General features: G+C 42.8%; 1 protein-coding gene across 2 annotated transcripts in view; it reads right to left on the minus strand.

Annotated features, from left to right (window-relative positions):
- acvr2ab (activin A receptor type 2Ab) overlaps positions 1–6327 on the minus strand; it is a 56888-nt gene extending 50561 nt beyond the window's left edge. For both annotated transcript variants that reach the window (XM_031297809.2, XM_035998725.1), the window contains exon 1: positions 5343–6327. In XM_031297809.2, coding sequence (XP_031153669.1) covers positions 5343–5397 — 55 coding nt within the window. In that variant the 5' untranslated portion in view covers positions 5398–6327. The remainder of the gene's footprint in view (positions 1–5342) is intronic.
- Positions 6328–25257: the final 18930 nt, after the last annotated feature.

Below are 25257 nucleotides of genomic sequence, written 5' to 3' on the forward strand. Positions count from 1 at the left end.
CGATTTAATGACAAAGTGTGTAAAGGCAAATAATAGAACAGCTAGAACGGTCTGTTGGGTTCAGAAAATTACATCACTTTACTCTAACGCAGCCTTCAAAACCAGGAAAAGACCACACTTAATATATTACGATTTTACGATATCCAAAATCTAAGACGATATCTAGTCTCATATCACAATATCAATATAATATTGATATATTGCTCAGCCCTACCATTATATAAGAACATCTTCACATCTAGGAGACTGAAACCAGCATTTTAGATGTTTGGCATTTTGGCTTGAAGAGACAGTTAATCGAACCCAACCGTTGCTAAAATGTGTCAATCGACTGATTGTTTAAGCTCGCTTGAGGTTCTCAGTTTAAGATCGTTGTGAAGTGAAAATGAGTTTTTGGTTGCTGGACCAACTCATTACTGATTGCCGTCTGGAGAGAAAGGTATGTAACCAACACCAGACTGAACAAACACCAGTGTTACTCGAGTTAGCTGCAAAACAACTGCAGTTGATGGCAAACAGAATCCTCTGCATTTTCAAGTCTTTCAAATAGAGATGGTCCGACACCATTTTTTGCTTCCCGATATCTGAACTCGCGTGTCGGCCGATAACCAGTGCCGATCCGATAACAGCGTGTTAAAAAACACACATAACTGAATATGTTTAAACAGCTGTATACTACCATCCCTGTATGGATGTGATATGATCACTATCTTTGTTGAAACAAACCATGAACGCCACAGAACTCTCTTTTATTTTCCAGTTTTGACGGTGGGTCATATCGGGAAAAGAACATCAATATACTACTTTAAAAGTAGATTTTCGTCAGGGCTAACTTTTGTACATCTTGTACGTGTTACAAACTTATTACGGATTGCTGTCTGGAGAGAGATTTACTGTGTGTAACCAACACCAACACTTATTTTGAACTAAATAAAAAGACAGTATTGATCGAGTTAGCCGCGAAATAACTGCAGTTTTAGGCAAACAGATTCCTCTGCATTTTCAAGTCTTTCAAATAGAAATCTCATGGTTATCTTGAATACGTTGGCATGTCGCAATAGGCCTCATCAAATGAAACCACTCTGGGCTAAGTGCCCTGCCCTTATCAGACGGTTTCTCTGTGTCGTCTTGAGCTGTGCCAATTCAACTTGGATTTCATGGAGGATTATTATTCCACCTCAAGTAGGAACCATTCATTTCCCCCACTTCAGACAGTAATGAGAGAGTGGAATAATCATCTGCTGCACTGTGCAATAAAGACAGCACCTGGCTTACACTCCAACCAACCCCAACTATTACCCTATTTAAGAAGCCTTTTAATTTCTGCTTAAACGCTCAAAGACACCCCAGGACTCGCTGGCTGAAGATTTTATTTTACCCTTTTCATTTCTTTAGTCTTAATTGGAACTGCTTTTATTCAGGTACACTGGATATTTCATAGGCAGGGTCATTCCAACTCCCAAACAGCACAGGTAAGCGGTTTTGTTGAGTTGCACAAGCACGCAAACAATAGGCAGTAACGTGGAATTTCAGAAGGAACTTTCTTCTCCGCTAAATGCCAATGCACTCATCCAGTAATCCAATATCTGCTTATAAACAACAATAGGGAAATATCCAGCCTCCAGGTTGATTTTTCTTGTTTTATTTCACAAATTAATCTTTCAACTCGTACAATCTCTGTGGTTACACTCGGCCCTGACCACAGTCAATCACAATCAAGTCTAACCAACAGATAATGCAAAGTGAAACTATTGCATCTTCCACTTTCATTTAAGATATATTTACACATCACTACGTTTTGGTTTAAAAAGGAATATCTTCAGCTACGTTTCCCCCTCTCATTCCCCCTGCTCTGGCGTTTCCCCCTCTCACTCCCCCTGCTCTGGCGTTTCCCCCTCTCATTCCCCCTGCTCTGGCGTTTCCCCCTCTCATTCCCCCTGCTCTGGCGTTTCCCCCTCTCACTCCCCCTGCTCTGGCATTTCCCAGAAAAAAAAATGACTGTAATGTAGCCTTTAAAACCAGGAAAAGACAAAAGACTTGTGACGTGTCCTGTCACAATATCCCAAATTCAAGACGATATCTAGCCTCATACTGCATATATAAAATATAATATTGATATATTGCCCTGCCCACCCCTACCTAAAACAATGACATGCTTCAGACTGATGCCCTCTTCTTCTTTCTTTACACTGATGTTTAGATTGTGTTTTGTATAAAAAGGTTTGGTCTTGTAAAAACTTGACATATCTACTGGCGTGGGGGTCAAACTCAGCTTCACTGAGGGCCACACTGGAAAATAAGAATCCCATCCAGGGCCAGACACGTAGAGTTTATTGACGTGCTTTTATTTCATCAAAAAAGTCAAATATCTTTGACTGGATTATTGCATGTCTCATATAGTCTTACAGTTTGGTCGGCATAAAACCCCTAAAAGAGTCAGCAAAAAAAGTTCCTTAGCCACGAGAGAAAAAGGTGCCAAAAAAGGTCAAAAAAAGCAAAACAGATGCAGTGGGTTGAAGTTTGTTGTGAACCTAAATTGATATGCGGGCCGGATCAAAATCTGCGAGGGGCCGGATTTGGCCCGCGGGCCTGGAGTTTGACACGTGTGCTTTAAACCCACTGCTAGTACCAGCTCTACTCGACCGCGGTGCCCCGTCCTCCTTTTATTTATTGCAGATTTAGTACGGCATCATGCGTGAGGCGAGTGTGGCTGGTCGTCACAGCGACGCCGCAGGAAACTGCCTTGACCTTAACGCAACACGCACACTGAACGTGGAAGGTGTGTGTGTGATTCTCAGCATGTGGCTGTTTGCCAGAAGACACATTTAGTTTCTAAAGAAGCTGGAGGCAGCAAAACAAACACCGCTGGCTAAACTATTTAATAATAATAATAATAACAACAATAATGGCAGATTTGGTGGGGGGTGGGAGAGGGTTGTTGTTCTTGTTCAATTGTGTTTCTGTTCTGTATGTTCAAAAATATAAAAAAAAAAAATGGCAGATTTGTTCAGGACACCCCCCATCTGTCGCTAGCAATGAGGACGCAGTGACGATTCTCTCTGACCAATCAGGAGTCTGATAGCCTAGAAATCTAGACCACCCTAGCGGCAGCAAATGTAATTTGCAGCCAGGGTCGTCTAGCAACTCTCTGTTGGCTTGCGAGCTGGAAAAAACAAACTCTAGTCAGGCCAATCACATCGTGTATAGAGTCACTGGGCGGGCTTAACATAATGACGGCAGAGTTGCGACGGTTCCGCGTGAATTCCCTGCTACTTGAAAATAAAGAAGATGGCTGCTGCTGCTGGTGAACAGCGGTCTTTGGAATCGGCTTTGGCCGCGACTCTGGAAGACTTGGAGTTCAGCTTTTCTTTGAGAAAAGAACAAAGAACGGCCCTGAAGTCATTCTTAAAAAAGGAAGATAGCAAAAGTTGAATCTATCAACTAGCGTTGCTCTGGTTGGTTGTAGCGCTATCCTATTGCGTGCGGAGGGAATTTGAAAGACAACCGTTTATCCCGCCCCTCGGCTTGAGCCCTGCCAATGGGGAGTTCCAGCTTGTCAGGCTAGTAGTCTGCAGGTTTTCACGTCACCTTTTGGTATTGCCTCAGCTCGCTTGGAAACTCGACGGGGGTGATACTAAAAACAAGTACCTGTTGGCAGGTACCAGGTACTTTTTATCAGAATGGAAAACCAAAAAAGGCGAGTCGAGTCGAGCAGGTACCATGTAATGGAAAAACTCCAAAAGAGTTTAAACTGAGCCAGGCCGACAACAAAGATAGAAATCATATCACATCCATACAGGGATAGAAGTATACAGCTGTTAAAACATGATAAAATATATGACACACTGGTATTGGATCGGTACTCGGTATCGGACCAGCTCTAGTTTAGGTTAGGAAAAACTTGAAATATCTACTGGCGCAACGATGCCTTTTGATGTTTAAAACCCTCTACGAGAAGATCTCCCAATCACATCCGAGGAAATGCCTGTGTCTTCCAAGCTCTGCAAGAAAACTAGCACTCCTGGGCTGACCCTTCAGTTTATTATCACCTCACTGACCCTGCTGACATCCATTATGCATCCACCCCTGGGAAATGAGCACGCACGAAGAATGTTCACCGGCACGAAGGCTGAAAATTGCTCTGCTGCAACGAGGCTTAACAAGTGGGTTGTTATAATAACAAACATTGTGAAAACTGATGAATGTGCTGTGTGAAAAAAAAGGGTAGATCTGAAGCAAACTTTCCATCCAAAATACCTTTACTTTTGACTCATTTTAAGTAGTTATGACAGGATTGGAGATAAAAAAAGCTTTTTGAACCCTTTGAAGGCAGATTTTTTACATTGTCCATTAGGGATTGAGCAATTATCGGCCTGGCCGATTACCGGGGCGATATTTGGCAATTTGCAGACTAACTGTATCTGTGTTTTATTTGACCGAAAGTTAAATAATTACAACGTGCGCTACTTTGGCTCGGCTACGGCTCAGTACGCCGCCTGCAACACCTGCAAACAAACTGGGTTTTTTTATTTATTCTTTTCTTTTTGACTGTGTACTAAGTTTAACATTTCAGTTTCATTACATAATTGCTTAAAGCATTTCAACAAACTTTGGCGTTGGAGTTTGTAACATTCCAAATTGTTCATTTTGACGAAAATATTTTCTTCTTTACTGTACAGTAAATGCATTATCGGTTCCAAAATATCGGTTTCATTAACTACTAATAATCGGTATCAGTATTGGCCTTGGAAAACCAGTATCGGTCGATCCCTATTTTCTATTATTATTATTATTATTATTATTATTATTATATATGTTGTGGTGCTTCCAACTTGGGTTTTAGACATTAAGAGCTTTTTTTATTTCTCCACTTCTTCACACCATACCCCCATCTAATGTCAGAATTGACTTTTGTAGTTAATTACATATCTGTCTATACTGCAAGTTGGGAGGCAACAGTAAAGACAAACACACAGTCCCGTATTGGTCCTTCTATTCTCCTAATGAAATCAAGCTTAAAACCCCAACTTGTACCGGTATGTCACACTAGGAGCCCCTTAAGGGCCCCCATGCGTGCCCCATCTTTTAGGCTCACTACTGACATCTGCAACATGTACAATGCATAACCACATATGGAGGATGGAGGATGCAAAGGCAGAAAGGGCAGCAATGATGGCAGTGTGGGATTCTCCCCCTTCCCCCCCCCCACCACAGGGTTGCATTGCACTGCATTCTCCACAGAGAACAACAAGCTGTGCATTGCACTCTGCAGAGGTAACTAGAAGCATTACAGTGAATTCCCCACAGCCGACAATAAACCATGCATACCCCTCCACACCCACCTGAAGAGCAGGAGATGAGGAACACGGCGAAGGCCAGTTTGGTGGCGTCTCCCATTTTCCATCCGAATCTGATCCTCTAACTAGAAAGAAAATTAAAAATTAAAAAAACTAACCAAAAAAAATTCTTAAATTCAAGAGTCAAATTAAATGTCTTGCTGCTGCACAGAGCACGGTCTCTGCAAAAAGGGCATCTTTAAAAAAAAAATGTCAATATCGAGTCTAAATCCACAGTATCCCAGGTAATGCAAGCCTCCAAAAAAAAAAAAAAAAAGGAAGAAGGGGAGGAAGAGGAGGGGGATGAAGAAGAAGTAGAAGAGGAGGGGATGGTTGGAGGTATTTCCAGGTTTACAGACAAGCAATGGAGGGCGACTTGTTGGCATTCAAGCCAGGGCTGTCATTTACTTGCCAGGTCTGCAGCATTGTTATGAACAGACGTGTTCACCTGTGCTGGTTGGTGTTTGACCGGTTATTTTCAGACCCAGCGGAGCATAGAGCCGAGCCACAGCCGGGCAGGGCTAACATCCATCGGACTGCAAATCGAGCGCACTCCGCTCTCCAATCAAACTTCTCCTCGATAAGCTCAGTCGCATAGCTTTCACAAAACGTCGTTGAAAAATAGCGTTTCAAATCTCCTTCCGCGAAAACAGGAGGTTCAAAAACACGTATTGTTGTTGTTATATTCCGTGTAGAAAGCCTCAGTTTCGCCCGACTGTCCGGCGGGGCTGCCCGGCCACAACCACAGCTCCGTCCGCTCCAACAGGGAAACAACCGATAACGAGAGCTCCCTCCGATGTGTTAGCCCTCTCCAAAGTCGGCTAAACAACCTCCCCGCGTCGAAATGAATTGAATGAACAAGTGGAAACACTATCATACGTTAGCAATAACCCATACAGCTGCCGTTAATCCGTTAGCAAAAGCAGCTATCGAGTTTAGGACGAGCTGCTTTTCCCAAGTCCTCGCCTCCTCTGGTCGGGACAATTTCAAGATGGCGTCATTGACCGCGTCAAGTCAACCAAATTCATATAGGAAGCTTCCGGTGACGCATTTCAAAATAAAATGTTACAATGGAATGTGTGATGGGCTATTCTGTATGGGGCGTTTAATGGGTTTTAAAAGAATAAAACGCAAAACTGTGCTATTGTTTTTGCCATGTTATACACTCTTTTTCAGCCAAGGACCCTACATTGGCACTAACAGGTGCCAGGAATTTCATTTTATTTTTTTAATTTTCAACCACACGTAAAATATGTTGCAGTTTGTGTTCAGTATTTCCAGTTTTACTGGAGCCAGACCTTAGAAAGATTATTTTGGGATGTTCTGAGGCATCTGAACATAAACTATAAACTGTAAAAACTTGAAAAAAATAAATGAAATAAACTGACTGCTTCTCAACAAGGCTTTGTCTCTTATGGACTAACAGTGGCAACAAAAACTCATACTTAATGTTAATTCTGGAAAAAATAGCTGAAGTTCCTCCTGTGAAACTGTGGATTTCAGAGTTAACGGACACATTGCACCTAGAACGAGTTATGTTTATCTTAAATGATCAACTGGAACATATTTCAGCCATATGGTTACCTTTTGTTTTGTACCTCGATTACAGTAACATACTGCAAACTGAACACAAACACAAAAATCAGAACAGGTGTGTGTGTGTGTGTGTGTGTGTTTGTGTGTGTGTGTTAGAGAGAGGTGTGAGAGAGAGAGAGAGTGTGTGTGTGTATGTGTGTTTGTGTGTTAGAGACAGAGGTGTGAGAGAGAGACTGTGTGTGTGTGTTAGTCTTTGTGTGCCTGTGTGTGTGTTTGTGTGTTAGAGAGAGTGGTGTGAGAGAGAGAGAGTGTGTGTGTGTGCGTGCGTGTGAGAGAGAGGTGTGTGTGTGTGTGTGTGTGTGTGTGTGTGTGTGTGTGTGTGTAGTTAGACGGGAATGATATATATATACACATATATTCTTCTTTACTCTGTACTTTGCTTGTAAAATATTTGTAGAAATTGAAGCAGTTCCATATCGAATATAAATGTCAAGGCTTATGCACAAAATGCTTTCAATAATAAAAAAAAATTAAACGGTATTTCTTTTCTTTTTTTAACCAATTTACCATTGTTTTGAAGCCAAAGTCAGTTCATTTCCGGTAGAAGCTTGACTCACTTTTGACAACTTGATGAAAGTGCTTTACGAGCTAGGGATTGTTTTTATCCGTGAAGGCTGTTCGGTTTGGACTCTGCCGTGTGTTGTTGCAAAAAAAAAGAAGAAAAAGAAAGAAAGAGGGGCGGTCGGAGTCATCTTTTCAAAATAAGAAATAAACAAAAACAATGTGTACCATGTACTGTCATCACATATTAAGCACCATTCGGGCTACAATCACGCAATCGCGTGTGGATGTGTACAGCACAGTATACCATGTATTATTAAGCATATATGCTTCCCCCCCCCGTCAAAAATATACAGCAAACATAAAGAAAAGCTCTACAGGAGATCCTTATAGCATCCGTAGCCAATTATAGTGATGTTCCATTGAGGGTTTTAGACAATCAAATATATTCTACCTTTGATCAACAGCATGCTCATTATTATGTAGCCTGCCTCTCTATGTAGGTCAACACATATTGCACCCACATATAGCCTCATGCCGCAGTATGTGCTACTATACGGTCACATATCAGATTTCAGCATGGGTTGGGTGTTCAGTAGCCTAATAAATGCTGAGAATACCATGAAGTACAGATATAGGCGTTGGCCCATTCCCAAATCTGTGTGACACTAATCTCTCTAATAGCCTGCAGCAGATCTCCGACCATAAGCGCTGCTAAACGATTAGGAGGTCAAAGGTCTCCGGGGGATTTCTCTGCCAAGCTGAAAGCTGAGTCACCTGTTTCTATATTGGAGGGTTTTGGCTTTCATCTTCAGTAAAAACACACGGACCTGTACATGGCTTAATGGTCAGGGCTTTAGGCACCAACACTGGCCGGGGTCAGGAGCTCAGTTCCTCTAGATGTTATTCCCCCTGGCAGTGATTTTTCAACTCTCATCACAAATGAACTCTCTCTCTCTCTCTCTCTCTCTCTCTCTCTCTCTCTCTCTCTCTCTCTCTCTCTCTGCTCTGTCCAGGAAATGTGGGGGATGCTTATCATTTCTCAGATTAGACTACTCACTGAGAAAACACAAGAAACAAAATCATCCAAAAACATCTGATATCAAGGCATTGCAACCCCCCCCCCCCCCCTCCCCCCCAATAACTAATAATAACTTCCTTTACATATATAAAGACATCTGCACCATAACGTGATGCAGGAAAGGGCACAAATCCTTGCAGAAAATAATTCACCAGAATCCAGGGAATGTGTTTGATATGTTCAACATTTCAATTCTGCTCAAAAGTGGAGATCTCAGCCCCCCCCCCCCAACATTGAACTCAAAGTAACACCCTTCACTTATACTATTTAAGTAGGTTGTACATTTTTTTATTTGCCACTTGTACATAGTTTGCGCACCGTTTTCTCTGTATTTTTTTTTTTAATCTTTATTTTTGAATAGTTATTTTCGTATTCTATCCTATTTATTATTTCTTGTATATTCTGTACTGTATGTGTGCTGTGTGTCTCATATTTTGCTGCGTCAGCATCATTTAAAACGACAACACCAACGCATACAAGGCTATTGCAGGGAGCAAGTCAGCAAACAATTATATTGAATTAATTCCTCAGGAGACAAAGTATTCCTATTCGTGTGGTTCTATTTAAAGTGGCCCACACAATATATATATATATATATATATATATATATATATATAAAACAAACTTCTTCCCTATGGAATCTGGTTTGCAGCATATATGTAACCCATTCAGCCTCTTTTCTTATGCAACAGGTATATTATATGTATATAATTGTTTTTCTGTATTGATTGTTTTTTTCATATTAATGTTTAGTATGTTTGTTTGTTTATGGATGCACCTTTCACTAAGGTAAATTCCACATAAGTGTAACCTATTGTGGCATTAAAACCTTTTCTGAATCTGATTCTATATCTTCTGTCGGCAACTCAGTATGACGATGTTGTAATGGTCCAACCTAAAACACCAGCTTAATTCCAGGACCATCTCATGGCACGACACGCTGTCAGCTAAGTACACACTGTGCTCTTTTCCTCTGGCCTTGCTGAGCCTCCGTGATGCCTTCACTTGCTGTCACTCAGCTCCGTTAGCCTCTTTGTACAGTAAGTTGTTTTCCGAGGTCACTGTAACCAACCAGCTGCAGACCTGCAGGCAAATATTGTCATATTATTGCCTTTAAGAAGGAGAGTTTCCTGAACTGTGTGTTGAAGTGTTTTCTTAGTCTACACTTCTTTGTGAGTGCGGAGCATATATAGGTGTAGATTTCAGGGGGGGGGATGCAGGGGATATGTAGCCTGGTCCTACCCACTCCTCTGGTCCATTTCATTTGTACAGAGAGTCTGGCCACTCTCCATTGACAAGTGTTAACTTCCTTGAAGGCGGGGTACTCTGTTGAAGTTTAAAACTATTGGATCTGCCCAGAGCCACTCTGGTAGCCTGGCTCCGCCCTCCTACGTTCTGTCTGGTAGGACCAGGCTAACTAGACGGGAGACGACAACAACTATCGGCTTAGCATCGCTAGCGTTCGCCTTAGCGAACTCCTTCACCACTAACGGAGCGAGCTGGAAAATCAAACTTTTCCCGAACCCCGTGGGGAGGAGGGCCACAACATCCAACACAACTCAGCAAAGATTGTTCTTGCTCGGGCTTTAACTTCTGGATATTCAGCAGCGTTGCCACAACGGACCGAATGACTTCGCTCGCATCTTTCTCCGCCGCCATTATGGAACTACAACTCAAACTAGCTCACAACCTCGACGTCACCGTTCTCAGCCACTCCCTCTGTTCACTGATTGGACCGCCAAATATTTGGGCGGAGAAAACCCACGAATATACCGCAAACCCAGACGGAGTACTGAAGGGAAATAAAAATTGAGCGGAAGTACGTGGGAGGGCGGAGCCAGGCTAGGGGATATGTCAAGCCCCCAGGAAGAGCGCCGAGTCTAAAAGCCACCATGGGCTTAGCGGATAACGGTGGTACTGCACCCCATGGCCCAGAAAGACTTTTCACGGCGAAAGAAACGTCTATATTTCAGCGGATAATTTGTTTCTGGGTATATCAACTTACCAGCCCGAACACTGAAAGGGTCCTTGTTTAAAACGTTACGTTTTTAACATTTTTAACATTCACTAGAAGCGAATCCAGAATTATTAAATTTGGCATGATGAACGCGCATAGTGGACGCGAGCAGAGCCGCGGGACTGCGCCCGCCCGCTCACATGACTGTTCTCCCGAGCTCATGTAGCTAGCTGTAATAGTGGATATAGCTAATGGTTGTAATTTACCATGTGTTCTATCAATACGTCCATGGTGTTATCTTATGAAGTCATGATACATCCCAGGGATGTATGTAGCTGCTGTAAAGCCTGTTAGCTACGTGGATGTAACGTCATTAGCGTTTCCCAAACTGGCGGGCTATCGGCTAGCTAGCTAGTTGCTAACATCAGGGGTAGCTAGCATGGCTGTATTAAGATCTGTACATAGCTAGCTATATGCCTGCATAACGTTACTACAGACTTAGTGATTACATGGCCTTGGTTCTCTCTTATGATACATCCGAGGGCTGTATGCTGTAAAGCTTGTAACGTGGATGAGAGCTGAAGCCATGGATGAGCTTTGTTCATGAAACTGCAGGCTAACAGCTAGCTAGGGCTAGTTAGTTAGCTAGTAGCACAACATAATTATTAAATCTCCTTGGTTGTCTAGCTAAATACATCTATCGTTTATTTAGCTAAGCATGTAAACGATAGGGAACAACGAAAACAATGTTTAACGTTAGTGAATATTTTAGACAATGAAAACGGCGAGTTCATGAGTTTGCCACTTGTAAGAGACACGACAGAGAAGCTCATGAACGCACATGTTGCTACCGGTTGCTACGACAACGCAAACAAATTGTTGCTAGTGCGCATGCCCATCGTGAGCCAACCAGCGTTATGGGCCAACAATGCGGAAGAGCCGAGCTCCATGTTTGCTTTATGCGCTTTTGAGCACTCTCATTGGAACGTACGGGGCTTCCTGCCGAACACTGGATCCAGTTCTCTTAATACATCAATGGGATATGTCCCCAAACTAAAACGCCCCGTCGGGCAAGTGAATATAACAACCCAGTTTCCCGTTTGGGCATCATCGTATCATAAGTGACGTTATCATTCTCTCGCCCCCGTCGGGGAATGCTTGCTGAATGATTTGATTTGAATGTGCCGTCGGCCAATCAAGAGTTGAGTGGCTGCTTTTGCTGCATTTGTTTTTTATATGCTTTCAGCGTTTTAGACTTTTCTTATACTCCATCATTTCACGTTTTTGACGCTTCTAAGTTTTTCTTCCGACATTTTACACTTTTGAAGATTGTTTTCTGGGCTTTAATGTCTTTAATTGATTGGACAGCTGTAGACAGAAAAGGGGGGATAGAGAGTAGGGGATGACATGCAGCAAAGGGCCTCGGGTTGGAATCGAACCCGGGCCACTGCTGCAAGGACTGAGCCTTGGTACATGAGGAACATAATCTACCGGGTGAGCTACATGTCCCAGGGCGCCCCGGGGTTTTTAATGTTTCTCAAAAAACATTTTTTTTAAATGTTTTTTTTTCTGCAATTTTGTGTGTGTTCTTTTTGGCACTTTTGACGTTTTTTATTTTTTTTATAATGTTTTTTAATGCTTTTTGGACCTTTTTTTTGTCTAAGTTTGTTCTGAAAAAATGTGTCTAGGGGCCAGTAAAAACTGACTTTTGGCAAGTAGCATTTCTTTTTCACTTGCCCGACTGGACAAAAAAAGACGTAACGTTGAACCCTGCAAAAGAATGACTTGCATTACGCTCATGTGGAAAAGGGTGGTGCTGTTTGGGGTTCTGCATTGATCTGTCTTCCTTTGAGTGGGGGAAGACCTACAGTTCTTGGCCCTGGAGATTTACCGCCCAGCTAATCCCATTACTCAACTATCAGATGCCAAATCCCCTCTAATGGCATTACACGTGCCAGAATTACGTATGATGATGCTCGCTAATGAGAGCTCAGCAGATATACCTTACTGGAACCAGTGGCCCTCGTGCACAGAGTATAGCCCCGTGGCTCTGCAGCTTAATGGACTCAGTATTGAGTGTCGAGGGAAGTCAAATTTATTGACAAAGTGCTTTTAACAAAAAGCAGGTTGCTTGCAGAGTGTATTGCAGAGCAACAGATGATGTGAATATGTCTGAAACTGCGAGCACACGCATTGAAATGTTTAGAGTTGAGGGTAGAGGCGGTGTGGGTGTTTAACGGGTGTGTGTGTGCGTGTGACAAAGGGAGCTGCAGAGGACAACACCAAGGACAAGTGGACACTTCACCATGCACCCATGAATGATGAATGATGAATGATGAATGATGAATGATGAATGGGAGGATGGAGTTTCCCATACAAGCCTTTAAATCATGACGTCCTCAGCTACTCCAGCGTTCAAAAAGGTTGTTTTCTTCCACAGGGCGTAGTTTCTGTCGCCCCCATGAGGAATTCTGAGTAATGACAACAACACTGTCCGCGCGTCCACCTGATGCAAGCCTTCTGTGATCGCGCACCGCCCCTAGCCCCCCCCCAACGCAGTTGCTAGTAGTCAAGGAGAACTAAAAAAACATGACGGACTCTTCAGAAAAGGTCATTATCTTCGCTTGAGTTTCTGTGCGCCAAAGTCACCGGACGCCACAGTCTTCTGAACATAGTCATACTGAGAAATCCAGAGAGAGTTGTGTGGAGCTGATGGTCTTAATTAGCGTTCGTTAATACCAAAAATGTACGTAAATAAAAGTCAAGTCTCAAGTCTTTTGAGTTGCAAGTCATAAAAACAGAGTCGACTCGAGTCCAAGTCACCAAGTCTCAAGTCCAAATCTCTGGACAGAGGTCTGCACATACTTTTGGCCATACAGAGTATATATATATATATATATATATATATATCTGTATATATAGCTCTATATATATATAAATATCCTCTAGGGGTGTTGAAATGAATCATTGCATCGATGCAGCGTGATGCGGACCTGGACCATTCTGCATCGATGCAGCGACAGACCATAATGGATTATTGCCTACTGATGTTGCTTGTTGATTTTCCAGTCACCTATTTATTTTTGTTTCTGCCTTTTGTCTGCTGTCTGCGGCGTTCAGACTCCGCTTCATTCAGAAAGTGTCTTTTCAAGAGCAGATACAATGAAAAGAGTGAGTTCATATATATCTGACACCTTGAATTTGTGGATGAAAACCATGTGTAGCAATAATATTATTGAGGAGGTGACACAGCGTGATGCATTGTGATATCGAATGGATTCGAGCCGTTGACAGGATCATCGTAATCGAATCGTGAGACCAGTGAAGATTCACACCCCTGATATCCTCCCCACACTCTTTTAAGAGTAGAATTAACCTGAAACGTGGCTCTAAACTTGAAATCCCTTTGGTGGATGTTCCTGCACTTTTTGTTATGATATCAAATGGACATTGACCACTGAGATGAACAAGTTGTTTCGCCAGCACGAAAAGCACAGAGAAAATAGGCAGCCGAGTACATGAGCAAAAATAGAATCAAAGTCACATTAAAGAGATAGTGAAGTAACATTTCCTACAGTGTGCATTCCACCAGGCAGCGGTCCAACATCGAACCAGCAGCCTCCTTGTGGGCCAAAAACTGTTTAAAGCCTTTTGTTTAGATTCTCCAGCATCTCTCTGCGCTGTGCTCCGCTCACAGTGAGCATGGGAAGCCCCTTCGGGCCTAATTTAACACTCGTGATTAAAACAACAATAGCATTAGCAGGTAGTTCAGCGGCCGGCGGCGAGGCTGGTGTCTGTGTCTATACCAGCGGTGGAAGAAGTATTCAGATCCTCTACTTCAGTAAAAGTACTAATACCACACTGTAAAAATACTCTGTTAAGTTAAAGTCCTGCATTGAAAATGTTACTTAGGTAAAAGTCAGGAAAATGTAGTTGAAGTATTCAAAGTAAAGAAAAATCGGTTACACTTTACTTGAAGGTATCTGCATAAGAGTGACCTGACACTGTCATGAACGTGTCATAAACATTATAAACAAGTCATAAACGTTTATGACATAACACTTCTTTTAGTAAGTGTCATTTGGTTTTTGTCATAACAAGTTATGGTTATGGTTAGAGTTATGGTTAGGGTTCATGTGTTCATGACAGTGTCATGTCACTCTTATGTAGATACCTTCAAGTAAAGTGTTACCGAAAAATCCTCCCATTTTAGAAACTGGAAAGGATCCAAACAGTTGTGTACCTCAACATTTGGACTTCAGTACAGTAACTAAGTAAATGTACTTAGTTACATTCCAGCACTGGTTTATACAGAGGTGCTCCAGCTTAAATCAAAGCCTCTCTTTTTTGCTCTTTAAGCGCCCAGGAAAATGATTTATACGCCTGCTTTCGGCTTGTCGCGATGCCACTCGAGCGATTTATCTTGTCTTGGCTCTGGCCCTCTGTGTAGCAGGAGCCAGCCAACCTCCCCCACCCCCCCTCCCTCCTTTCTGTTGTTTCAGCATGAATGATCTTTTCCATTGACAGCTTTGTTCATCCCCGCAGGCAGATCTGCACCTGTAACCAAAGCCCGGTGGATACCGGCCTAATTACTGTTCTCATCTGGCACCCAGCTGCCTACCTTGTCCTCGCACAAACTCATATAGCAAAACCACAGAAGGAGGATGCATTAGCGAGTTAAAAAAAAAGAAGATCCTTCATCCCCTGTAGCTGCTACGTGTGAAAACAAAAAAACATGCATCTCCAGAGCAGCACGTATGAAACCCGGAAGAATTATTTTTGAAGAAGTTTTTTTTAAGGTTTCAAGCATTGGCGATTTTAGACCCTCTTTAGGGGGGGCTCAAGCCCCCTTAAATTACATCTCAGCTCCCTTAAAAATTATAATAATAAAAAACATTATTTAAAAAAAAAAAAAAATCAATTTTAGGGGTTCAAGTTATTTTTTTTACTGTCAATTGGTTCAAGTTAGAGTTTTCGAACTTGTCTGTTGGTGACAGAGATCAAACAGTTACAGGTTCAAACGGCTTGAAACAGGTTTAATATCCTGTGTGGCTGTCTCCGATGCTACGCACCTGTAACCCAGTCAAGGAAAGGGTTAACAGAAATATAGTATTGGCCAATCAGAGGTAGATGTGCCAGACTCCCACCTTTGGCTGAGTCTCTATCTGATCTGTCAGAGGGAGAGCAGGAGTGCGGTTGTGAAGTTTAACGTTGGTAGTCCCCCCAGAGAGGAAGTTGGTCATTTCATGGCGCAGATTAGCACCCAAATTGAAACGTAAGCAACTAAAATTGCTGAATGTTGTGTCAAATTGGTCCTTATTACTGTGACTTATAAAGTGCCAGGTTTAGTTCCATCATGGTGTTAAAGGTGCTGTATGGAGGATTGTGAAGATCCAGGACTTAGCCAAAAAATTTGAACATCGACAACTTCTCAGTCCCTCCCCCCTTTCCGCTAAAGCCCAAAACGGTCTCCTAAGCCCCTCCCCCCACAAGGGAGAATGAATGCGTGTGCATGAGCAGTGATTGACACGCAGTCAGACACCCCCCCTGGCTCTGATTGGTGCATCTGAACAGGGAGCGGTGGATTTTTGCAAATCTCACTCCAGGCTGTAGGTGGAGCCAGAGGAGCTGGATTTATTTTAAATGACCTGCTTCATGTAGTTCTACTAGAACATAGGGTCAGTTTCAGCAGATATGACAGAAAGTTAGTTTTATAAGGCTTACCTACTGCACCTTTAATAAAAAAACGTTATCTGACGCTGTTGTTCAGTAGCTAGCTCAGAGATTATCGGCTAATGAAATTACTGATTTATCGGCGGGGGGGGGGGGGTTGACACTTTTTTAGCCCCCTAAAAGTCTGATCCTACAATCGCCCCCTGAAGGTTCAGGAGCCGAAGAAGGAGAGAACACGCTGAATCTACAGTTACATCGTCAATCTTTGACGACAGTTGGCGCTTGTGTCATGGAGGCAGGTATCACTGTCCTCCTAATCCCCCCCAGCAGGATCTGCAACAGCTACTGTTTATACACCGAGGCATGTGAGAGCTGTCAGCGTTTGGAGCCTACCAAACATCAGGCTGACTGGAGGGTGAAATGAGCTGCCTTTTGCACGAAAGGTTGATGGGTTCAATCTAAAAAAAAAATGTTTTAAAAATCAGTGCACAACGAAAGGCAGAGGAAAGCGAAAGTACTGGTTGAATACCAGTATGACTGCATGTACCTGTATGTGAGGCATGTGGGCGTTGGAAAAAATGAGAACGCAGCAACCTTCTCTGCTTGAATAAAGGTCACATAAACAATATTTCCTCTATTGGAGCGACTATTTCTATCATGGATGAGTGTACTGATTGAGCGGAGACCACGGGATGATGCAACGCTGCACAGCTACACATTGTATGGTATGAACTCAAAGTAGGACAAACTTGTTGTGGGGCTTAAAGCTCTGGCATCAAATGCTTTTCATTAGTTTTTTGTTCAGAGCTCAATGCCCCGTGTACTCCAATCAAGGCCTGCTGCCGCCGCATTTATATGCAAATCTTGACCTTTGCCAAGCTGCAAGATGAATGCTGTGCATCTCCTCGTATTTCCCTTCCATTCCTAGCCACTAAATTGCAGTCAGATTTGCAGAATTTTCCTTCTGGATTAGGTTTTCTGTGTGTAGTCATTTCAAGTCACCAAGCAGCAGTAGCAGCAGCGGTGGCGGATCCTCTGAGCCCTGATCAGTTATTTTAGAAAAATGGATTTTGATGTTTTCAGGTTGAGTTTATGATCAGAAGCAGCCGAACACTGTTGAACTCTACGACCTCTCCTGAAATGTGACTTCTTCTCCTGTTTATTTTACTCTCTGGAGGGAGTTGGGAGGGGGGGGGTGACGTGGCGCTGACAGCTCTAAATTTAATACGCAGCAGCCCATAAATACGCATCGGCATGACCAGGCTAGTTTGAAAATAACACCATGTTAAAGCTGAGGCGCCCCCCCCCATGCTCCGAGCATGACGTGACTCTTATGCAATCGCACAATGAGGGCCGGGGATATTTGGGGAATGAAACTCAATACTCCCAAACCTTTATAGACAAGTTGTTGCCAACGTTAAGCGAGGCAACTGGCAGCTGTCCATTTCCAAAACAAGACAGGTCCAAGTTCGACCGATTCCAGGATGGAAGTGGAAGTCAATGAACTCTTTACTCTATGATTTGGAGAAAAAAAAGTCTTCCAGGCACTGAGTCAATATTTGTACCACTTCATTAAAACTAGAAGACACCATAGGCACACATCTTTTTTTTTTTTTATTATTAACATTATCATATTCAGACATACAGCAACCGTTTAAGGGTATTTGCATATAACTTGATCCCAATGTGCTTTATATCAAAATATTCAGACCAAACACAGCTTTCTGTGTAGTGAGGCCCAAAGTTGTCCCAGAGCAATTGGTATAGATGAATGTACAGACAGTTTATTAAAAAGATTATAAAGACAGTCGCATTCTCGTATACAGGCGGCCGCTGTCTTGGGAGCTACTGTCTTTCTAAACTATCTTTTTAATAAACTGTACACTTACAAAGTTCTCAATGCTTCTGTTAACATGTAGGGACCCTCATTATGCTACCGTTGAAGTGTGGTGATATTTTGAGCCTTTTTAGTGGTATAAATAGCGATTTGTTTTTACTTTCCCTGTGCCCCGAATACTAGCATTGTAAGCTAATCAGCGGTCCGCGCTAGCTTGTTTCAAGCTACAAACACATTAGATTAGCATGAAATCATGTCCCAGAGAGCGACAGAGTGGGTACACATCTGTTATTGACCCCTAGGTTCGTTTTGCGCCGGAATTGTCCTTTAAATCTCAGACTATACTGATATTTCACTATTCCCCCCCCCCGTGGATTTTGTTATTGTATATTTTTTGTAAATTTGTAAATTCTATTGTATTGTTATACTGCATATTTAACAGTATTTTCTTTACATTTCTTACTGTCCTTTCTGTTTTAATTCTTCTGATTCTGATTCTGATTCTGATCTCGTGATAAAAGGGCGCCGGAGCGGAGATTCTGCTGATTCCGGCGATATCTAAACCCCATTTCTGTGCTGTATTATCGCTGAAATATTAACAGAGACATTGTTTTGATGCACTTACGGGTCGTCCTCAGAGGGTTAAGATTCATTTGTCTTTGGCTGAATTAAAGCAAGTATTAAGCTGAATTTTACTAGAATAACTTTATTAAGAACATGAACTCACACAAGACTCACCAGCTGTGACCTGTGGCCCTTCTTTCCCTATCAAAAGTCTTTCCTTCCATCTTCCCATGTCATATCTCTCAATAACTTGAATCTTGATAACTTTGCCAGCATTGTATCACTCCCTTTTTCACTTGTTAAGCAGGGAAAGCACAGGTGTAACTGCTAACATTACTGATGGCTCTCCTCCAGCTGTTATTGCAATGCAAAGCAGTAATTAATAATGAGAGGCACACCTGCGTTTGACAAATCACCCTTACTGTTGGGTATTTTAGGTATTTTATTTTCTTATTTCATCACTGCCGTTATGACGACGATGCTCTGTATTATTATTATTGGGAATTCGTATTACTTTCATATTTTAAGATTAACTTGACACGAGTCAAACTTCCTATCTGAGTGGATTTGATCTTGTTTTGATCTCTCCCCGTATGGATGCAATATCTTCTCAAAGATTAATCCCACAGTGGGGGGAATTCACACTGTTCCTGTTGTCTGTGAAAGGGCACAACATTTGAAGAGCAATCAAATGAGCCTTTACCCCTAATGTTATGCCCGGTTCACGAGATCACACAAGGTTGGACCGGGAACGTGTGAAATCATTACCAGGACTCTTCTGGTCCTGCCTCGGGCCGACTGAAACTCTTCGTTGCTTGTTTTTGTTGCCACAGCAGCGCTTTCTAAAACTGGATGATGTGACGTGATGCTGCCTCCATTAGAGAGAGTGTCACGTTGGGTTTCCTCTCAGAGGTCAACATGTTTGTACTTGCTTCTCATTGTTTTAGACATATGTAACGATACGTTTCATCTGATTGTGAACTGTGCATGTCACCACTCCCACCAGTGTAGTTTTTTATTACGTGTATATTAGAACAGGTAACTGTAAACTGAATGTATTTTATAGACAGTGAAACGGCATTTATTTATTCATTTATTTGATTAGGACAATGGACATTAATCAACATTATCTGTAAATGTGCCAGTGTTATAGCCAGATGGCTAATTTTCAACTGTAGTCCTAGTTACCTAGCATGCATTTCTTTATGGTGGGAGGAAACTAGAGCACCCAGAGGAAACCCACGCAAACTCCAAACACAGAAAGGCCCTGCCCGGACCAGGAGTCGAACTCTGCAGTGCCAACTTGCGATGAAGCAGCAGTGCTAACCACTGAGCCACCGTGCCGTAGTCTTTATAATGAAACATTTACAGAGCACTATTCTATCTTAATGTGAATTATTTACTGTTGTAAAGAATAGAGGTGGGATAGAAGAAGTGTGTGTGTGTGTGTGTGTGTGTGTGTGTGTGTGTGTGTGTGTGCGTGTGTGTGTGTGTGTAGTTGCAGCGAGTTGGTCGTCAGCCTGGACTTCACATCCACTTGTGATGAGAATCTCAGTGAACACATGTTTACACGACTAAAAGTGGATGAATTACCACCTCCTGTGTGTGTCCAATCAGACGGCGCTGAGGTCTATTCAAAGTGTCATCGCTGGCTTAATCCCTGCATGTGTGTGTGTGTGTGTGTGTGTGTGTGTGTGTGTGTGTGTGTGTGTGCGTGTGCGTGTGCGTGTGCGTGTGCGGTCACAGATAATAGTTCTGGCCTCTGTGAACAATGTGACAGCACTCAACTGTACAAGGCTCTGCCAAGGACCTCCCTTGTTTCTCTCTCTCCATCTCCCTCTCTCTCTCTCTCTCTCTCTCCCTCTCTCTCTCTCTCTCCCTCTCTCTCTCTCTCTCTCTCTCTCTCTCTCTCTCTCTGTTTCCATCTACTCTGTTACAAGAAGTTTGTTTTCCAAAGAGAACAGAGTTTGAGAACAGCGTGCCTAGAAATGTACTTCCGTTGATCCAGACTAATAGATGTGTTGAGATTTCTGTGAATTAATATTGAAACTGGGTATCGTTTTTGACTGGTGATTACTGGACGCACACACTCAGAGCAGGGTTGCTGTTTTGCCTGTTTGTGTTTTGCATATTGGCTTAAGTGGCCAGGTTTATGTTCCATTTTTGTTTTCCTTTAGGTGAAGTAGTACTTGTTCTTTTTTACGAGTCTTTTGGTTATATCTATTCGATTTGAACAGCACCCACAGGCCATTTTTCATCAAAGTTCCTTGTTTCTTAAAGGACTCTATTTAACCAATCCCATCTGGTTTTATGTTGCTTCCCCCTATTCCTGGCCACAACATCCAGTCAATCATCTCGTGACCCCTGAGATTTTTCTTTCGACCCTTTGTGACAGAAGATAAACAGATAATTGATTGTTTGAAGTGGCAAACAAATGCCAAACATTTTTTGGATTCTGCTTCCAAAATATGAGAAATTGCTTCTTTATCATTGTAAATAGAATATCTTTTTGGCTTTGGGACTGTTGGTCAGACCTTTCGATTTAAAAAGAAAGAAAGAAGTAAAGTGCTGTAGCTGTAGCTACTTAGTGAGTGAAAGTCTGCAGCTTATTGCTTGACTGCACTTCCATAAGGATTTTGTTGCGCTGGAAGGAGCAGCTTAACCTTGTTTTGGAACCAAACTCCTCACTTCTCATTCTCCTGTCAGCGTGGAGGTATAAAGGGGGAAAGGGAGGGTTCTTGGTCCAGAGGCGGTGACATCAGCGGGGCCTTTGGCGCCACTTATCTCCCCAGGATCTCCCAGCTGCCCTGGCATTTCCTGAAATGGGTCCCACACTATGAAGCTAAAAAGATTCAAGGAACCTTTGAGGGGAAGTTTCACAGTCAAACTTTACCAACCAGGGAAGTTCATGAGCCATTTGGATTCTTTCTCAAGCGTGATTTATGATTTCTGCGGAGGCTCCATGCAGAGCTTTCGGTGTAGCCTACATAAGTGGCCTGAAGTTTATACTCATGCGCTGGTGTGTGTGTCGATCTCTTTAACCCTCCTGTTATCCTCGGGTCAAATTTGACCCACATTCAAAACGTCCCTATATCAGAAATTTGGGTTTCTTTCAACCAAATCTCACGCCAGTTCGTGAAATGGTCACGTTATTTTGATTTATTGATTTGTGTTTATTTCGTGATGCAGGTCACAATTTTCGACGTGACCATTTCACGAACTGCCATTACACTGGGCTGCTCTGGGGGATGCAACAACGGGGGAATGAAACGCCACAACGGGGAAATGACATTGCACACGCCGGCCACAACAACGGCACGGTTGTGGTTAGGAAGAGAATAACGCGGAAAGGAACTGCAACGCGCGGGATGCACAGGACTTTCATCCAGGAGACCGGGGATCGCATCCCGCATGTTGCAGTTCCTTTCCGCGTTATTCTCTTCCTAACCACAAACGTCCCGTTGTTGTCGGCGTCTCCTGCGTGTGACGGTTCCTTTCCCCGTTCTTCTTTTCCTAACCACAACCGTCCCGTTGTTGTGGCCGGCGTGTGGCGTTTCATGTCCCTGTTGTTGCGTGCCGCAGAGACCGCGGATCGTATCCCTGCGCCCGGTGATCACGTCCGGCGTGTGGCGTTTCATTCCCCCGTTGTTGCGTTCCCCAGAGCACCCCAGTGTCATGGCAGTTCGTGAAATGATCACGTTCGAAAATCGTGACCTGTACACGAAATAAACACGAATCAATAAATCAAAATAATTTGACCATTTCATATTTTTTGAAAATTTGGTTGAAAGAAACCCAAATTTCTGATATAGGGACGTTTTGAATGTGGGTCAAATTTGCACGGGACGTGATCCCCGGTCTCCGTGGTGAAAGTCCTGTGTTGTTTGACCCATTCACCACCCCGACCAACCTCCCTGCGCGGATTTTCGCCTTATCAATACTACTCGCTACCGTAATCGTTCTGTGATCACGAAATATGCTTCCCATTGAAATACATTACTTTCAAATTCATGCTCACCACATGAAAATAACGACATCAACATGTTCAGTACACGAATCAATAGATTCAATAACGTGACCATTTCACGAACTGCTGTGAGACTGGGTTCAAAAATAAAGTGGATGGTTTCACACAACCATTACTCTTCACAAGTAAAATAAAAGATCAGCTCAGTACTTTCATTGAATTTGGGTGTTTCATTCAATTTTATAGCATTTGGAGAAAAAAAAAATGACAAAAGAACGTTGAAAAGAGTTGGAAATAGCTTCAAAAACGTGGGGGAAAAATGTGACAAAAACATCGGTAAGAAGTGACAAAAAAAACTTTGGGGAAAAGCAACAGAAGTGTCGAAAAAGACGACCACAACGTTGGAAAAAAAAACTTACATTTTGACCCAGAAAAATAAAAAGTTGCACGGTCGACGGGAAGACAACATGAGGGTTAAGAGAATAGCAGGGCAGGCATGTGTGTGTGTGTGTGTGTGTGTGTGTGTGTGTGTGGTAGAGTGAGTGAGAGAGTGACGGTGATTATCTTCAGAGTGAGTAGTGACTTTAGAGTCATAGTGAGAGGAACAAAGTGTCTCCTCTGTTCTTTCTGACCACGTTGGGGAATCTGGAGCAGGAAAAGTTAACCATCTAACCATCTCCTTCATTTCATGTTGTTTACGGAGGAGAACCAAGAAATGAGTCGGGGGGGAAATGCAACTCTACCACGACGTGTAGTTACATTTTTCGAGAGGAGCACGTCAGGCTACGGCATAGGGTCGGTATTTCACATACCTAAGTACGTTTCTGTTATCTGTGTGTATCCGCTTGTTTTGGATGCTGATAGATCTATAGTTTTCAGAGTGTGGTTACCCGCACTGATCATCTTCATTTGTTTTGCCACATTTCCACTGCTGTATCTGAAAGCTTGTTATCTCAAAAACGTGTCCCTTTAAATCAATCAAACGATCAAATGTTCTGCCAGTTTTACATTTTTGAAAAGGTTTAAAAAAGGTCACAACCCTGAGACACAACATAACAGTTTAACGTTGCTCAACCTGTTTGTTTCCAGACCATGTCAAACAACAGAAGATCGGGAAATGGTGATATACAAACACAAAAAAAGCATTAGAAAAGTATAAAGTATAAAAGTATTAGGTTTGGTCGTTTAGTCACTTACTCGCTGTGAATTCTCCGGACATTGAGCTGCTCTACTGACACATGGGGCTGAATCGGACATTACACACAGACTTTGTACTTCAGAGCTGGCAGGGTAAAGTCTATTTAATGGTCCGGTCCAACTGATTAGGCACATTTGCGTTCTCCAGTCCTCCAGGTAATGTCTAGATAAGTTCAGGGTTGCGGTGCATGTGTAAAAGGGGCTTTAGAGATCCACATTCCCCTCAGGAACAAGGGAGGCGGAGCCGACAGGGAGGGAGGGATGAATGTGTGCGACAAACTGGCTCATTTGAAGTTATTTGCGAGGACACATCACAGGGGGAGAATTTAATAGCGACACATAAACCATCTCTGTTTGTCTCTCGTTTACTCGTGTTTACTTCCTTTGGCTCGTTTGCCGTCCCACACGCTGAAACTTTAAATGCTTATTTTGAATCCCCCAAATTATGATTAATCAAGCATCTAAGCGTTTGGTGCTTTAACAGGGTTTAAGAATGACTTTTGAATAAAGGCTCACAGAAATAATGACACTTTCACTCTCGGCCTCACATCCCTGTTTATCACTTCATTAGTGTCACAGTCAAAAACTAACTTTTGAAAGCTTTACACACATGAACACAGTGAAATGTGAAAAGCTAGCCACACACACACACACGCACGCACGCACGCACGCACGCACGCACGCACGCACGCACGCACGCACGCACGCACACACACACACACACACGTGGCTCTGAACTTCACACGTGCACACACATAAAGTAATGGACTTTAGCGAGCCAGCTATGCCCAGTAAGACAATTCCAACCCCTCACACACTCTCACGGTGCTGCCAGCACAGCTTGCCATTAGCTCAGGGTTGTCCGACTCCAGACGATGTTTCCAATCTCTCGCGCCATCTGCTCCTCGCCTCGGCGCTATCAAAGGGAGGAAGAGTGCAGCTTCCTCTTCCTCCTCCTCGTCCTCCCTGCGAGGCTGGCCATCTTGTGTGGAGGTGTGAACGCTCTGGGACACGATGCCCCCTGAAAATATTAGCGATAGTCGCGTGTTTTGCATGTGTGCTTTTGTTCCCCGAAGAGTTGTCATCCCCTGAGGTGCATTTTTAAACCAGTTTTTTCGACTCAAATCATTCTTTAATTTCTAAGTAGTAGTCGCAGCTTCTTGTAATGTCACCGGCACGACAACCCTTTTAAAAGCAGACATCTCGATCACAATCGATAAAACACTAAAGACAGGGCACTGAAAACAAAGTACCATTAACATAATAGATATTTGCAGGTAATAGAGCAATAGCATCAATAACATTTGCCATTCATTTCCTGGAAATGATGCCTCTATTCCTCTGGCAGGAATGTTAAGAATAGCTTTCAAACTGTCAATATTCCCCAATTGACAAATGTAGGATTTAATGGTGATAGTGTGCATACAAAAATGATGTATGTGGGTGCATATGCTGCAAAGCCAGGACAGACAATAAAAGTTATGTGTAAATCTGAACAAATAGATGTATATTTATTTGCTTGTTTAGTTGTTAGTTTCCAGGACTCGG

This window comes from Sander lucioperca, chromosome 24, assembly GCF_008315115.2.
Source record: "Sander lucioperca isolate FBNREF2018 chromosome 24, SLUC_FBN_1.2, whole genome shotgun sequence".
NCBI classification, from domain to species: domain Eukaryota; kingdom Metazoa; phylum Chordata; class Actinopteri; order Perciformes; family Percidae; genus Sander; species Sander lucioperca.